This window comes from Myodes glareolus, chromosome 12, assembly GCF_982192425.1.
Source record: "Myodes glareolus chromosome 12, mMyoGla1.1, whole genome shotgun sequence".
Taxonomy (NCBI): Eukaryota; Metazoa; Chordata; class Mammalia; order Rodentia; family Cricetidae; genus Myodes; species Myodes glareolus.
In genome coordinates, this window is record NC_142037.1 from 2311703 (window position 1) to 2327945 (window position 16243).

Sequence of the window (16243 nt, forward strand, 5' to 3'; positions counted from 1 at the left end):
CCAGGCATGTGTTTTGCTTATTCTATAGCTTATTTCTAAGAAAAATAAGATCATCTTCAGTTAAAGAAGAACCTAGATAGAATATAAAAGAATTAGCTTATGCTTTATGTAAATGAAAGCACATTTAAAAGATGTTTCATCAAACACAACTTCTTTACTTTGCAAAACCTCTCATTAAGGGTATAGAGTTCTGCCTCTTACATGCAAAACTAGTAATCAAGTCAGGTAAAGAAAGTTTTGACTGCAGAAATGCTTGTAGAGGAAAAAAATCCTGGATGATGTCATCTCCCCTCCAGTCCAATGTGCTGAGAGAGAGGAGGAATGAGGAGGGGACCTTGAGACAGGATCTTACTATGTAACCCTGGCTAGCTTCAAACTCGGACCCAAGCTGCCTCTACCTCCCAACTGCTGGGATTAAAGGAGAGTACCAACATACCCAGCCTCTGTTTTTTGAAATCTACCTATGTTCACCTCCAAAATTAAAGGATTAAAGGCATGGGCCACAAGGCTCTGCAAAACCTTTATTCTACCTTTGCCTCATGTGGCCTAAGACTGGTTTCAAACTTACTAGTGGCTGAGGATGACCTTGAACTCCTGATCCTTTCTGCCTGGGGACTGAACTCAGAGCTTTGTTAGTGCTAGACCCAGCCTCACAAACCTTTGTTCTAATAATTGCAATTCCCTTTTAAAGGGGGTATTTTAACTCCGTATTTTCATTCCTCTTTTTCATTCAAACCCAATGCCCTTTATCACTGAGCTGTAACCCTAAGCCCCTTATATCCCAGCGCTGTTTCCTCCTAGGAACAGAGCTAAGCACTTTCCCAGTAACATTTTAGGCAAGTTTCTGTCAATGTTATTGACAGATTTTTTCTAATAATCCTCTCTGATTTGCTCCATGTTCCCTTCACCCTTCCCTGTACTATTAACCTGGCAATTTTGCTTGAAGTTGAGAGTGAAAGCAAATTCCAAATCACAGTAAATTCACTGGCCCTGTTCCTTAGTCTGGCCTTTGCTGAAGAAAAGGTAGGGGCACGAAGGACTATGGGTGTAAAAGGTCAGGCACTACCAGAAGAAGCCCAGCTTGTGTTTCAAATACAGGCTCCTGGACTTGTGTCCAGCAGATGAATCTTCAAGACTTGGAGGAGAGGAAAGGCTACTTCACAAACACCACAGAGTTTGGATTTCTAGAGGCCACCCAGGCCAAGAATACATCCCTAAGAGAAGGAAAAACAACACAGTTATTATAGCCTAGATATATTCTTTAACTATCGTTTATCTTCTCAATGAAAAATATATACAAATAATTCCCTACATCTCCAAAATATAACACTATCATCTTAGAAATATAGGAACAAAGAGCCTCCAAGGTCGAAAGTGATGATGATGCTGACCCATCTCATAGAGGTCTGGGGACAGGACACAGGTGCCCTGTTTCATGGACATAGGTAATGTCCTGGAATGTTTAGCATTTACTCTGCTGTTTTCCCATTACCTATCCCACACCAATCTCTTGGGCACTGCTATGTGAATGAGGCCATGACTCATGCCAGGCAAGCTATTTTCAAAGCCTCCTTTGAGTAGCTGCTCCAGCTAAGGCAGTCCTGACTGCGTACTTGAGGTTACTCCAGCTAAGGCAGTCCTGATTGTGTACTCGAGGTTGCTGTGTTTCTCAACAGCTAGCATAGCTAACTCTCCAGGAACTGCTGAACTCACCTGCAGTGCTTCACCACGCATTCATTGCTGCAGTACTCGTTGTCCCAGTCCTTACTGATGACAGGAGGGTTCTCACAGCCAGACCTCACACATCGAGGCTGAGGTGACAGTGTCACAGGGGATCCACTCACCAGTTCAACATCCATCTGAGAAGGAGACTCCACCTTACAAGAGGGAGCAAACAAGGATGTACTAGAGTGCAACCTACTACTCAAAACATCACAGGCACCACACCCCTCACAGAAGGAGTTTCAGGAAAAGGTGAGTTCTTAGTCTTCTTCATAACCAAGCTTTAGAGTTCTGATAAGCAGAATGACATGAAAAGTCTATCTAAGAATTTTATTTTAAAATAATTTTTTATAAGTTAAAACTGGCATGCAGATGCAGAAGAATCAGATTTAAGGCTGTCTTTGGTAACATAGTCTATCGTGGCCTACATTAGATAATGTATCCCAAACAAATAACAGAATTCAAATAACAGAATTGGATTTTTTTTTTTCTTTTTTGAGGAAACAATACAAGCTTACCTCAGGAACTACATCTGTGATCATTTCACAAATTGTCTCAGGAGAGGTTGCCTCTGCTGTGTGGACCTCGGGGCTGCAGGTCAGAGGCTGCTCAGGGCTGCTCTCCACAGCTGGAGGGATCAGGGCAGTCTGCATTTTTAGAGTGGGTGGAGGCACAACCTTGCTCTGCAGAGGCGGAGGCTGCTGTTGTAAATTTATTCTAACTTTCTGAGGTGGAGGTTGTTGCATGGCCTGAAGTGGGGGCGGTTGCTGCAGAATGGTGACTTGCTGTTGAGTTGGAGGCTGAGGCATCTGTTGCAATGGAGGAGGCTGGAGTCGGGGTGGAGGCAGTTGCATAGAAGCGGCAGCTGCTGCCGCCGCCTGCAATACTGACCGAGTGACAATCTGGGCCTGCTGGCTGGGCTGAATAGTAGCTGTACTTGTTTGACCTAATTGGAGCCCACGGGAAGTAACCACAGTGGCTGGGATAACAGTAACCATTCCTCCCTGAGACATAGTAATAGAAGAAGGCAACATTTGTTTGGTAATAATCAATTTGGTGATATTGGGCTGACCTCCGGCCCCTGAGGATGCCTGGTTTGCCACGTAAGATGAAAGTGTGGAATTAACTACAATGCAAGGGGACAAAGCAGGTGACTCTGTTGAGGCTGGTGCTGGAGATGCTGGGTCAGCAGCAGTCACAGGAGGAGGTGACGGAGTCTGTGACTGTGGGACAGGATCTAATTCCACTGTTTCCACAGTAGCCTGAAGACCAAAACAAAAGACAACACATTCATTCTCATTACATTTCAAACAAAGATATGTAAAAGACAGAAAAATAAAGACTAAGAAAACGCTGAAAATAATGGAAAAATTCAAAGACTATTTAGGTGAGCTTATGATATGAAATACTGGGGGAGCTTTAAATCAGTCTTAACACAGTGTAATAATAGGTCCACAGATTTGTTTTTATTTTTATTTTACCTGCACACATGTGCACCGTATGTATGCTAGAGCTTCAGGAACTGGAGTTAGAGATGGTCCTAGGCTACCGTGTGAGTGCTGGGAACTCAGGTCCTTTGCAAGTACAGTCAGTGCTCTAACTGCTGAGCCATCTCTCCAGCCCCTCCACGCGTGTGTTTGTGTATGTGAGAGAGAAAGATTGAGATTTGCCTATAATAATTTTTAAAAAATGAATTGATTTAAGGCATCCATTTACTATCATCTTACCTGACACTCCTGATTGTCTTTATAAGCAGCCAGCGCCTTGAGATACTCTTTCTTGGCAGCTTCAGTTTTCCGCTTATACACCTAAGAGAAAGACATCATTTCAAATGAACCATACTCCTTACACCAAGAACTCAGTCCAACCACAGACCACTCCTGTCAGTGGAGCAAGCAATAATGACAACCTTAATGGCAAATTCACTCTACTGTCTTACTAGAATTTCTACACTTCTAAAGTAAACAGCAACCCATGCTCATTGCTATATCAAAAATAAAACCACCTCCAAATTGTAAGATCAGTAGCCTGTATAACCCAATACTACCCAACTCCAAGACTTTTCCCCTGTAAATGTGCTAAGTTATCAAAGATGGCCCCAAGAATCCTTACCTCTTGTGTGCCTCCCCATACACACACCAAAAGCTGAAGGTAGTTCCTCGTCTATTGAATCTGGGCTATCTCTGTGACTTGTCTGATCAGTAGAATGTACCATATTTCTTAAAACATGAGAAACTACATGAAGGAACAACAACGCACCGACTAACAGATGGTAGTAACTGCCAGCTATAGCCAGCCATATTCTATCATTTTGTTACAATAGTAAGAAATTCAGGCAAGAACAGCAGAAACACCAAACTAACCCAAAAGGATGAGGGTGAGAATTAAAGCAGCAACAAATAATTGAAATATGGTATATTAATAATATAAAATAATAAACCCAACCTTTGTTTTAGACACTGAGGATCTGCTTTGACAGGAGACACAGGCATGTGGGGCAACGGGATAATTATAGCTATCTTCAGTTTACATGTTGCCATGATCCATGTCCCTCCACCCACAGCCCCTGTGGCACACACCTTCAAGCTAACCTTTGAAATCCATGATCTGCCTCTACTTCCCAAACACTATATGTGCATACCACTATTACTGGTTGATTTTTGAATTTCAGTTTAAATTAAGAGAGATTACAGTTTTCAAGTTTACAGTTCATGAGAAGGCCGTTAATGAAATTGTACCTGAAACTTTGAGGCATAGTTTTAACATGCAACTTACCAAGAAATAGCTTAATTGTACAAATAGGAAAAATACAAGGCTTTAGGAAGTTAACCTAAAAACTAAACAGTTGAAGACACAAGAGGGATTAGGCACTATGAATGGATGCCACATGGAATGTTGAAATAAGCAAACCAGACTATCCTAACCCTATCATTTAGAAGCTGTATGACCTTAACTGGGCAATGAACCTCAAAGTCCCATCTTTAGTTTTTTGAGACAAGGTTTCTCTGTGTAGTCCTCGCTGTCCTGGAACTCACTCTGTACACCAGGCTGGCCTCAAACTCAGGTCCACCTGCCTGTGCCTCCCCAGTGCTGGGATTAAAAGCATGTGCCACCACCACACCTGGCAAAGTCCATCTTTAGTAAAGAGGAGAATGATGGTTATTTCACAGTTTAGGAAAGATGCAGTGTTTTTATAATGAACTTTTATCAATTATTTATTTTGTGTATATGTGTGTATGTTTCTGGAAATGCATATAGCAATTAGAGGACAGCTTATGTAAGTTAGTTCTTCTCTTTTACCATGAAGGTGTGGGGCTCAAACTCAATAAACCATCTTACAGTCCTACTTAGTTTGGTAATGGATCTTCTGGGGTAGAGATTTAGTTCAGCAGAAGAGATGAAGCATGAAAAAAGCCTTGGGGGTTTGCTACCAAGCACCACAAAAATTACTAAATAAAAATGATTTTTTTCTGTAGCTGTTAAGATAAAGGATGCATGGCTAACATTAACAAAGCACTGACAGCTAAATACCTGTGGTGGTGTGAATAAGAATGGCTCCCATAGGCTCATATACTTATTGGAATGCTTGAGAAGGATCAGGAGGTGTGGTCTTGTTGGAGGAAGTGTGTCACTGGAGGTGGGCTTTGAGGTTTCAAAAGCCCAAGCCAGGCCCAGTGTTGCTCTCTTCCTGCTGCCTGCGAATCTTGATGTAGAACTCTCAGCTCCTTCTCCAGCATTAGATCTGCCACGCTCCCCATCATGATGATAAAGGACTAACTAAACCTCTGAAACTGTAAGCGAGCCCCAATTAAATGCTCTCCTTTCTAAGAGTTCTGTGGTCTTGGTGTCTCTTCACAGCAATAGAACACTAAGATTCTGTTCAATTAAAACCTTAGAAAATGTTTACTACCCACTAGTCACCTGCTTTTGCTCTTCTCCAAGACTGTCCCACATGGAAGCCACAATCTTCGACACCTCACCAAAGGTAGCATTAGGGTTCTGTCCCTTGATGGCAGCCTGAGTATCACGGAAGAATAATGCATACGCAGATACTGGCTTCTGAGGTTCATTAGGGTCTTTCTTTTTTCTCTTCTTGGGAGCCTTTTGCTTTTTCCCTGTTTCCACTACCACTGTCTTCTGACTCGCAAGTTGCTGTCAAGGAGAAAAATGGAGAGAATTAAGAAAGGGTTTTTTTTGTTTTGTTTTTCGAGACAGGGTTTCTCTGTAGCTTTGGAGCTTGCCCTGGAACTAGCTCTTGTAGACCAGACTGGCCTTTGGGATTAAAGGCGTGTGCCACCACTGCCAGGCTAAGAAAAGGGTTTTTGATAGAATAAAATTAGGCTGGAGAAATGGCTCAGTAGGTAAGGAAGAAAAGTAGCCACAGCCATGGCATTTAGGCTAAAAATGGAAGCAGTGGTTCTGAAAGCCATATATGTGTGTATGTGAGAGTCACTGAGGGCAGTGACTAAGAAGCACACTATAAACAAAATCAAGAGGGAGGAGCCACACCCAGAACCAAGGAAAGATGATCAGGCTTTATCTGGCAAGCATTTTACCCTCAACTAACAGCAGAATGAACTCTGGCAGGGAATGCCTACCCTCCGGAAATCATCAACGCCGTCCTCGTGAAGTGAACTGGTAGGTGACGGAGTAGTTGAAAGACGATCCTCAGGTGACTGGGCAGGTGGCAAGATGGTGCTACCTCCTAAACTCAATCCAAGTTGAGAACTCAGCTCTGACTGATCAATAGTAGTCAACTGGCTATGTCCCATTAAGCCAGATGTCATGTCTGTCATTGGTACATCAATTGTAACAGGTGGGTTGGCACTATACTGAGTTCCTATAGAATGGTCCAGGTCCTGAGAGAAGCAGAAGGACTAATTAAGACACACAACATTAAAAAGCATGTCCCCCTCCTTATAAATCCCTGGCTTATGTAGACTATGGTCACTTAAATCTTATAGAACATCAGATAATCTGTCTACATGAAAAATATGTTAAGAGGCCAGACATGGTGGCACCTACCCTTAATTCCAACACTCAAGAGATAAGAGGAAGGGGGTGATATCTCTGTGAGTTTGAGGCCAACCTGATCTACATATATGAGTTCTAAGTCAGTCAGGGCTTCATAGTGACACCCTGACTCAGAAACAAGCAGAGAAGGACAAATACTTCATTTAATATATCCTGCGGGTAGTGAGAACATACAATCTATACCCACTAGCATCTTCTAACAATAATGTTTACAGTGGTAATGCATGGGCAATGAGCACAGGAGCTGGGGTGGAGACAGATGCTGTAATCAAACACATGAGATGGAGATGCTTAACACCTATAAAAGCTGAGTTTATAATTAGCACTTTATTTGGTCAGCCCATTTTTTTTATTTATTTATTATGTATGCAATATTCTGTCTGTGTGTATGTCTGCAGGCCAGAAGAGGGCGCCAAACCTCATTACAGATGGTTGTGGGCCACCATGTGGTTGCCGGGAATTGAACTCAGGGCCTTTGGAAGAGCAGGCAATGCTCTTAACCACTGAGCCATCTCTCCAGCCCCCTCAGTTCATTTTTTAATAAACCATTCTATGTGCCATTTACACATCTGAATCAAGACTGAAGGCTATTACAAACAAAACCCTTTTAAAAAATGAATTATTTTCATTTCAAATATCTAAATTAAGACTGGATACTTTACAATTTAAAATTATTTTTCAAGAAAATATCATTTACTCAAGTAAAATGAAGTATTTGTCGCTGAGTCTTTAGCTTACATAAGAAGAAGTTACAAGTACTACCCAAGTTTAGCAGGGACTAGAGATTAACTTCTGTCCCACTAGAGCCATCCCTAGAAGCTTGGTGAGCCTGCTGCTGTGTCCCCCCTTACCATAGTCAGGCCCCCACTCAGGAGCCCCCCGCCCTGCTCCATCAAGCCGTGGGTCATGCCCACAGGCATGTCCAATGTCTGAACTCCATATTGAGCTGCAAAGCTGCCGTCCTGTGAGGAAGACGGGTCTGCCAGGTCATCAAAGTGACCAACCACATCTGAGACAGCCAGGGAAGGGTCAGAGTCCAAGGAGATGGGTGGGATTTCAAATTCCTCATCGCCCAAGCTTGGTGTATGAAAGGTCTGTGTGGAAAAAGAGAAGGGATTAGTAAAAGAGGAGCTCACTACAAGACTGCCGGTATGCTTCTGCTTGGTTCCATCCCACTTTGTGACATGACCCCACAGAACTCAGTTTATAAATAAACCTCTTTTTTAGACTTTAATTCTTTGGTCACATGGCATACCTGAAACTCCGACATTAATCACAATGTTCAATTACTGTCTCTCTTTTTAGCCTTTACCACCTTTAAATTATCTCTCCTGTTCGAGTAAGTCAGCACAAGTAAGGAAACAGCCTATGATGCTTAGTATTCTGCTGCAGACACTAATACATTATTTCACAATGGTACACTTGAATTTTCAGACCACAGAAATTAACTCTTGTGTTGATTAGCCAATCACACTTTGTTGTTTTAGGTTCCTCTAGATCAAATCCTAAAAGATATTGCCATAGAAAAATTACCTACCTCAGCACTCAAGAGGCAGAGACAGGCAAATCTTTGTGAGTTCTAGGCCAGCTAGTTCCAGGACAGCCAGAGCTACACAGAGAAACCCTGTCCTGAAAAACCAAAAACAACCAAACAAATAAAAACCTCACCACTTTAGAAATTTCAGCATTAACAAATAAGATTCTCATTTGTATAGGATTTGGGGGTTCAATAATATCAAGAAAAAGGATAACTGCTACAAAGTGAACTTGAGGCCAGCCTAACTTACATAGCAATACCTTGTCTAAAAAACAAAAAGTAAACAAAAAGAGATTAGTGCACGTGGCTCACTGTCCCCTCCTGAGTCCGACTAACAATAATTACTTTGCTGGTTTGTTGGTTCCCCCCACCCTTTTTATTTCCTTCCTTCCTTTCAAGACCTAATCCCAAATGCAAGCCTCCTGACTACTGGACCACCATACCCAGCTTCACTCCTACCTGGAATGGGGCCACTATTCTTAGGACTAACAGAAATATCTAGTCTCAGATTATATGACAGCTTCCTGTCAAATAGAAGCAACTGTAGCAATAAAATATAAGTAATAAGCAAGAGGCTTTGTACAAAGAACTGTGGCTCCTGGCTCATGACCTTGAGCAGGTTTTCCTTATCTGTAAAATACATAAAACAGAGATTTATGGCACAGTGGTCACACCTGCATCTCAGCATGCAGAGACTGAGCCAGAAAGATTACCATGAGTATCAAGAGGCTGGGCTATACAGATAGTGCAAGACCCTATCTCAAGAAAAAAATAGGCCTCATGTGGACACATGTCCCTTTAATCCTAGCACTCCAGAGCAGAGGAAATACACTCAGCCTAAACTGTTTCCAAGCTCTGGGCTTTTGTATAAGAATGTGTATAAGAATACATAAGAATGTATAAGAATAATACCCAGGAGCTAGTGAAATGGCTCAGTGTGTAAATAAAGGCGCATGCTATCCAGCTTAGCTAACAACTTGAGGTTATTTAATCCTTGGGCCCTACATGGTAGAGGGAGAAAACTTACTCCTCACCAACCTCTTTATGGGTGCATGTGTGCCTGCACGTGTGTGTGTTAGAGACAGAACGTACAGTAAATAAATAAAGGCCAGGCAGTGGTGATGCACACCTTTAATCCCAGCGCTCTGGAGGCAGAGGCAGGAGGATCTCTGTGAGTTTAAGGTCAGCCTGGTCTACAAGAGCTTAGTTCCAGGACAGGCTCCAAAGCTACAGAGAAACTCTGTCTCAAAAAACCAATAGATAAATAAATGATGCTTAGATACTGAGCAAAGAAGGGCAAGAGAGATGGCTCAACAATTAGAAACATTTGCTGTTCTTGCAGCACTGGGGCTCAGTTCTCAGCACCCACTCTGGTGGCGCCTTCCGCCCTCTGCATGCACACAAAGACTCGAAACAAACATGGAAACTACCACTTCCCTCCTCTACTCATCCTCTCCATGTTCTCTATCCCCTTTCATTTGTCCTGAGGCTTGAACCCAGAGTCTATTACATACTAAACAAAAACTCTAAAACTGACTAAACTCTAAAACTAACTATCCACTATTAAAAAAATAATTCACTAGAGATAGTAGTTAAGAGCACTTGCTGCTCTTCAGGACCTAGGTTCTATTCCTAGATGGCTTACAACTTTAACTCCAGTCCCAGTGGATTTCATGCCCTCTTCTGACCTCCATGGGCACCAGGCCTGTTGTGCACAGACATATATGCAGGTACAACACCGATACATATAAAATTTTTAATTTAAAAAAGTTTCTTGTGTATATCCTAAAGTGTGGTTATTATGGATCCTTAAAATAATTTTTAAAAACAACAGAATACAGCAGGAGAGACGGCTCAGAAGTTGAGAGCACTGACTGCTCTTCCAGAGGGCCCGGGTTCAATTCATAATACACACACAGCAGCTCACAGCTGTTTGCAACTCCAGTTCCAGAGGGTCACACAGACATACATGCAGGCAAAATGCCAATGCACCTAAGGTAATTAAAAAAAAAAAAGAATAAACTGGGTGTGATGACGCTCACTTAACAATCCCAGCACTTAGAACAGTGGTTCTCAACCTCCCTAATGCTGCAACCTTTTTTACAATTCCTCGTGTATTGTAAAAATTATTTTTTTTAAATATTTATTTATTATTATTTATTATGTATACAATATTCTGTCTGTGTGTATGCCTGCAGGCCAGAAGAGGGCACCAGACCTCATTACAGATGGTTGTGAGCCACTATGTGGTTGCTGGGAATTGAACTCAGGACCTTTGGAAGAGCAGGCAATGCTCTTAATCCCTGAGACATCTCTCCAGCCCATAAAATTATTTTTGTTGCTACTCTGTAACTAACTTTGCTGCTATTATCAATTGCATTGTGAATAATGTTGTAATTTTAAAAGTGGTAAGAGAAAGATGCCATGCGACAGAGCTCATGGAGGGGTATTTTATTGGGGGAGAGGAAACAGGAAATAGGGGAGACTGGCCTCTGGGGACAAGAGCAGCAGGCGAGGCAGAGAGAGAGAGAAGTGGGGAGAGACAGGCAAAGAAGCAGAGAGAGGGAGAGAGAAAGAAAGGATCAGACAGACAAATACAGAAAGAGACAGGAGGTGGGCGGGGGTCTTTTAAAAGTGTAGTGAATGTGCCCAGCAGGTTCTCCTAGTGGCTGCAGCCAAGAAGTGTCCTCCCGGAAACCCAAGGTCAGGCCAGGCCAGAGGCCTGAATACTAGCAAATATCTAATGTGTGACCCCTATAAAAGGTTATTAAACTCCAAAGGAGTCACAACACACAGGTCAAGAACCACTGACTTAGAAGGTAGAGACAGGAGGATCAGGAAAGTCAACGTCACCTTCAACTACATGAGACACTGAAAGCTAGTCTTGGCTTCGTGAAGCCCTATCTCATAAAAGCCAAACAATGAAACTGAAAAGAAAATCTGATATAATAGAAAAAAATTTTAGACAGGACTTCATTATGTAGTACTAGCTTGCCTGGAAGGCAGAGAATGGCCGCCTCTGCCTCCTGAGTGCTGGGATTACAGTGGTGTCCAAATACAAAGCACTACAGACCAGCCAACTCAACTGAGAGGAAGGAAAACTAAACCTGTACAGCACAAGCTTCCTGTCTGAAAAAGTGTAGCAATACACCATCCTCTGTGACACCCATTCTTTCAAATGGCCAATTCCCCACACAGCCAGTGCAGTCTGAATGGATCTCTGTAAACTGTTTAAAACATCTCATTTTCAAGCTATGCTTGTGCTTGGAATATTCTAAATAAGAGTTGTAGGTGTATATTATAAATACCTTCTCTTCTGGAGTTCCTATTTGGTAATGATATCTTTTTAAATTTTTTCAGAATTTCACACATGAAGTTCTGTACATGCCTTCTTTTGTTCTGAAGACAGTTTTTCTGTCTAACAGCCCTGGCTGTCCTAGAACTAACTTTATAGACGAGGCTGGCATTGAATTCACAGAGATCTGCCTGCCTCTGCCTCCCAAGTGCTGGGAAAAAAAAAAAAAGCAATACTTGGCATAAGAACAGACAGAAGGACCAATGGAGACAAATACAAGACCCGGATGTCACTCCACACATCTTCCAACACCTGATTTTTGATAAAGAAACAAATATCAAATGGAAAAAAGAAAGCATATTTAACAAGTGGTGCTGGCATAACTGGATATCAACATGTAGAAAAATGAAAACAGACCCATATCTATCACCATGCACAAAACTCAAGTCCAAATGGATCAAAGACCTCAACAGAAATCCAGCCACACTGTACCTTATAGAAGAGAAAGTGGTAAGTACACTTGAACACATTGGCACAGGGAACCACTTCCTAAATATAACCCCAGCAGCACAGACACTGAGAGAAACAATTAATAAATGGGACCTCTTGAAACTGAAAAGCTTCTGTAAAGCAAAGGACACGGTCAACAAGACAAAACGACACCATACAGAATAGGAAAATATCTTCACTAACCCCACGTCAGACATAGGTCTGATCTCCAAAATATACAAAGATCTCAAGAAATTGGTAATCAAAAGAATAAATAATCTAATTTAAAAAAGGGGGGAGGGACAGACCTAAACAGAGAACGCTCAACAAAGGAATCTAAAATGGCTGAAAGACACTTAAGGAAATGTTCAACATCCTTAGTCATCAGAGAAATGCAAACCAAAACACCTCTGAGATTCCATCTTACACCTATAAGAATGGCCAAGATCAAAAACACTGATGACAACTTATGCTGATGCTGGAGAGGTTGTGGGCAAAAGGGAACACTCCTGCATTGCTGGTGGGAATGCAAGCTGGTACAACCTGTCTAAATGTCAGTGTGGCGATTTCTCAGAAAATTAGGAAACAACCTTCCTCAAGACCCAGTAATACCACTTTTGGGTATATATCCAAAGGATGCTCAATCGTGCCACAAGGACATGTGCTCAACTATGTTCACAGCAGCTTTGTTTGTCATAGCCAGAACATGGAAACAACCTAAATGCCCCTTGATCAAAGAATGGATAAGGAAAATGTAGTACATTTATACAATGGAGTACTACACAGCCGAAAAAAGTAATGACAGCTTGAATTTTGCAGGAAAATGAATGGAGCTAATAAACATTATTTGGAGTGAGGTAACACAGACACAGAAAGACAATTATCACATGTACTAACTTATAAGCGGTTTTTAAACATAAAGCAAAGAAAGCCAGTCAACAAACCACAATCCCAGAGAAGTTAGACAACAATGTGGACACTAAGAGAGACTTACATAGATATAATCTACATGGGAAGTAGAAAGTAGAAAAAGACAAGATCTCCTGAGTAAACTGGGAGCATGGGGACTTTGAGGGAGGACTGAATGGGGGAGGGGAAAGGCAGGGAGGGGAGCAGAGAAAAATGTAGAGCTCAATAGATATCAATTAAAAAAAGCAATACTTATTTTTACTTATGTATATGAATGTTTTGCCTGCATGTAAGCCTGTGTTCTATGTGTGTGTAGTGCCTACAGAGGCCAGAAGAGGGTGTGAAAACTTGAGTTACAGGCCCTTTTGACCTGCCGTGTGGGTCCTAGGAACTGAATCCAGGTCCTCTGCAATAGCAGTAAGTACTCTTAACCACAGGTCCATCTCTCTAGCCCCTATAATGATGTCTTTTGATATGAAGAAGTTTCTAATTTGAAGGCAGTCAAAATTTTCAATTATTTTATGGTTAGTATTCTATATGGGGAGCTTTTTTTTCGCTATTCTTTTTGAAAAAAATAATATTCTTCTAAAAAGAATTGCTAAAAAAAAGTTGCCCACTTTTAAGTTACTTGTGTGAGGTTCAAAATAAGATTGACAATAAAACTCATATGCCCATTAACATAAAGATTAAAAGCGGGCATGGTGGACACACACACTTTTAATCCCAGCACTCAGGAAGGAGAGGCAGATGAAAACCAGCCTGTACGCATAGCAAGTGTGCCTCCAGCCAAGATTACATAGGAAAACCATCCCCCAAAGCAAAACAAAAACCATAAAGGTTAAAAATTCACCACCAACAAGAGGGGAAGAAATAAGAAGGCATAAAAAAACACACCCAGCAGTTTTGGCACATGCCTTTAAGCAGCACTCAGGAGGCAGAAGCAGGCAGATCTCAGAGTTCAAGGCCAGCCTGGTCTACAGAATGAGTTCCAGGATGGCCAGGGCTACACAGGGAAACCCTGTCTAAAAAATAATAATAAATAAAAATAGATAATAATAGAACCCAGGCCTAAAGGACGCTACTGAATCTAAGCTTAACTTAAACTTTAGCTGTGTCACCCTCACTAAACACAGGGCAAGCCTGGAAACTCCCTTTCTCGGGCAGTGCTGGAACACAGCAGGCCAAGAGCTCCACTGCCATAGTTACTGGATGTAAAAGGGGCCACCTATTATGTTCAACTGCATAAAAGGGGCTGCTGGTGGAATAAATTGGAAAACTGTTTTTCTATGATGCTCTGGCAGTCCTGGAACTATGCAGGCCAGGCTGGCCTCAAACTCAGAGATCTGCCAGCCTCTGCCTCCTAAAGTGCTAAGATTAAAAAGGTGTGCAACAATTCACCCAGCTTTGTATTTACTTTTAAAATGCACTGTCTATGAATAAGGACAATGTGAGGTTTCCAGCACTTCAAACAATGAAATTAAATCATAGAGACCTCATTTGGAAGGAACAAGAGCAAGACTGAGTTTCTTTCCAATTCTGAGTCACACTTTCTGTTGCTTAGGAGATATTCAATAATTGTAAATTAAAAAATAAACTAGAAGCTGGGCGGTGATGGCACATGCCTTTAGTCCCAGCACTCAAACGATAGAGGACAGACTATAGAGTTCCAGGACAGTCTGAGTTACATGGTCTTTAAAAAAAAAAAAAATCTAGCAACTACTCACTGCCAATCTATCTCTCAACTGTGCACATGTTAAGGATTTACTATAGGATAAACCCACAAAACAGCAATAAACAACTTTTGGTGCAAAAAAAAAAAAGAGCAAATGATTCACATCGCTTTGGGGGCTGGAGAAGTATATAATTCTCAAAATAAGGTCCAAGGCTCAAGTGCTCAAAAAAGGGGAAATTTTCATACACTGCACCTTTTACTTTTGCTACTTTTGCTTTGCCTAAATATAAGTGTCATGCTTATAGTAGGAAAATCTGTCAACCAAGTTTTCTGGAATACATTAGAGCAGTGGTTCTCAACCTCCCTAACGCTTTGACAGTTAATACAGTTCTTCACGTTGTGGTGACCAACCATAAAATTATTTTGTTGCTACTTTATAACTGTAATTTTGCATGTTATGAATCATAATGTAAGTATCTGATTTGCGCCCCCTATGAAAGGGTCGCTGGGCTCTCAAAGAGGTGCGACCCACGGGTTGAGAATCGCTGTCTTACAGGCTCCAACAACAAAACTAACAAACCCTATTATTATAGTTATTTGACAACTGTGACCCAAAATATAAGTAATCTCAAAGTTTATAATCACTAGCAAACAGGTATGATGTATTCCTTTTATGTTCTCTGGCAGCCATTTCCTTCTGTCCTTCGTTAGCAAAGCAAGCAGAAACCACGTTGGTAAAAGTAACCATTTTTATCAGAAATTTCAAATGAAAAAGAGCCCTACAGAATTTAAGAATTAACACATGTCCGAGGTTATTGCTAGATAAACTTTCTTATCTCGATTTCTTTACTGAAAAATTTTTCTTCTTTGCTCTCTTCCAAGGTTGTTGCAACTATTTCACCCTAACCAATGCAGACAATTCCATTGGTTCTTCGCATTCAGAACCGGAATCCTTCCTTAAATAGGCAGTCTCCTCGACAGCCTGGTTTTCTGACGACAGCCGCTTCCCGTTCGTCGTACCCCTCACCCCCTACCCCCGACAGTCCTCTCAGAGGCTCTGGAAGCCTCGGTCGCCGACCTCCCCAGCTCCGTCCGCCCCCGCGCTCTCCCCCGCCGTCTGCCCCAACCGCTGCCCAGGCCCTTCCGCGTCCCAGCGTCGCCAGCTCTTGCTTACCTCGGCCCCTGACAGGAAGGGATGCGAGGGCCCAGTTATCGTCAGGTAATTGTCATTTCCTCCGGGAAACTGTAAACCAAAAACAGCCGCGGGGATGAGCGAGCGAAGCAGCGGCGGGCTGAGACCCTCCCGAGACCCCTCGCTCCCCGCTGCGCCTACCTCCATCTTCGCGGCACCACTAGCAGCGTTCCAGCGTCCGCATCGCTCCTACCGGCCCCGCCGGGTTCCGCACGCGTCACTTCCTTAAGGAGGAGCGTCGCTGTCCGCTGATTGGACGGAACTCTGACCGAGCCAGTCGCAAGCCGAGCTGCCCGAAGGCTCGCTGTCGCCCCCTGGAGCTTGGTGGGATGATGGCATGTACAAGAGCGCGGGGCGGCCCTAGAGGCGGCGTCGGGTACTCGGGAGTCAGCG

At 42.5% G+C, this 16243-nt stretch overlaps 1 protein-coding gene across 1 annotated transcript; it reads right to left on the reverse strand.

The window, feature by feature from the left end:
• Positions 1–134: 134 nt before the first annotated feature.
• Positions 135–16132, reverse strand: Tox4 (TOX high mobility group box family member 4). Its single transcript, XM_048435682.3, has 9 exons — positions 15992–16132; positions 15833–15901; positions 7608–7850; positions 6321–6581; positions 5644–5874; positions 3450–3530; positions 2241–2984; positions 1714–1877; positions 135–1214 (listed from the first exon to the last, which is right to left on the reverse strand). Exons 1-9 carry the CDS (start codon positions 15995–15997, stop codon positions 1154–1156), a joined length of 1860 nt encoding a protein of 619 aa, XP_048291639.1. The 5' UTR covers positions 15998–16132; the 3' UTR covers positions 135–1153.
• Between the last annotated feature and the right edge of the window lie 111 nt (positions 16133–16243).

Coding starts and splice junctions, on each gene's coding strand:
- Tox4 (XM_048435682.3), bottom strand. Junction 7,851..15,832: donor CCTTCCTGTCAGGGGCCGAG/GTAAGCAAGAGC, acceptor TTTTCCACACAG/ACCTTTCATACACCAAGCTT. Junction 5,875..6,320: donor GCGTTGATGATTTCCGGAGG/GTAGGCATTCCC, acceptor TCTCCTTGACAG/CAACTTGCGAGTCAGAAGAC.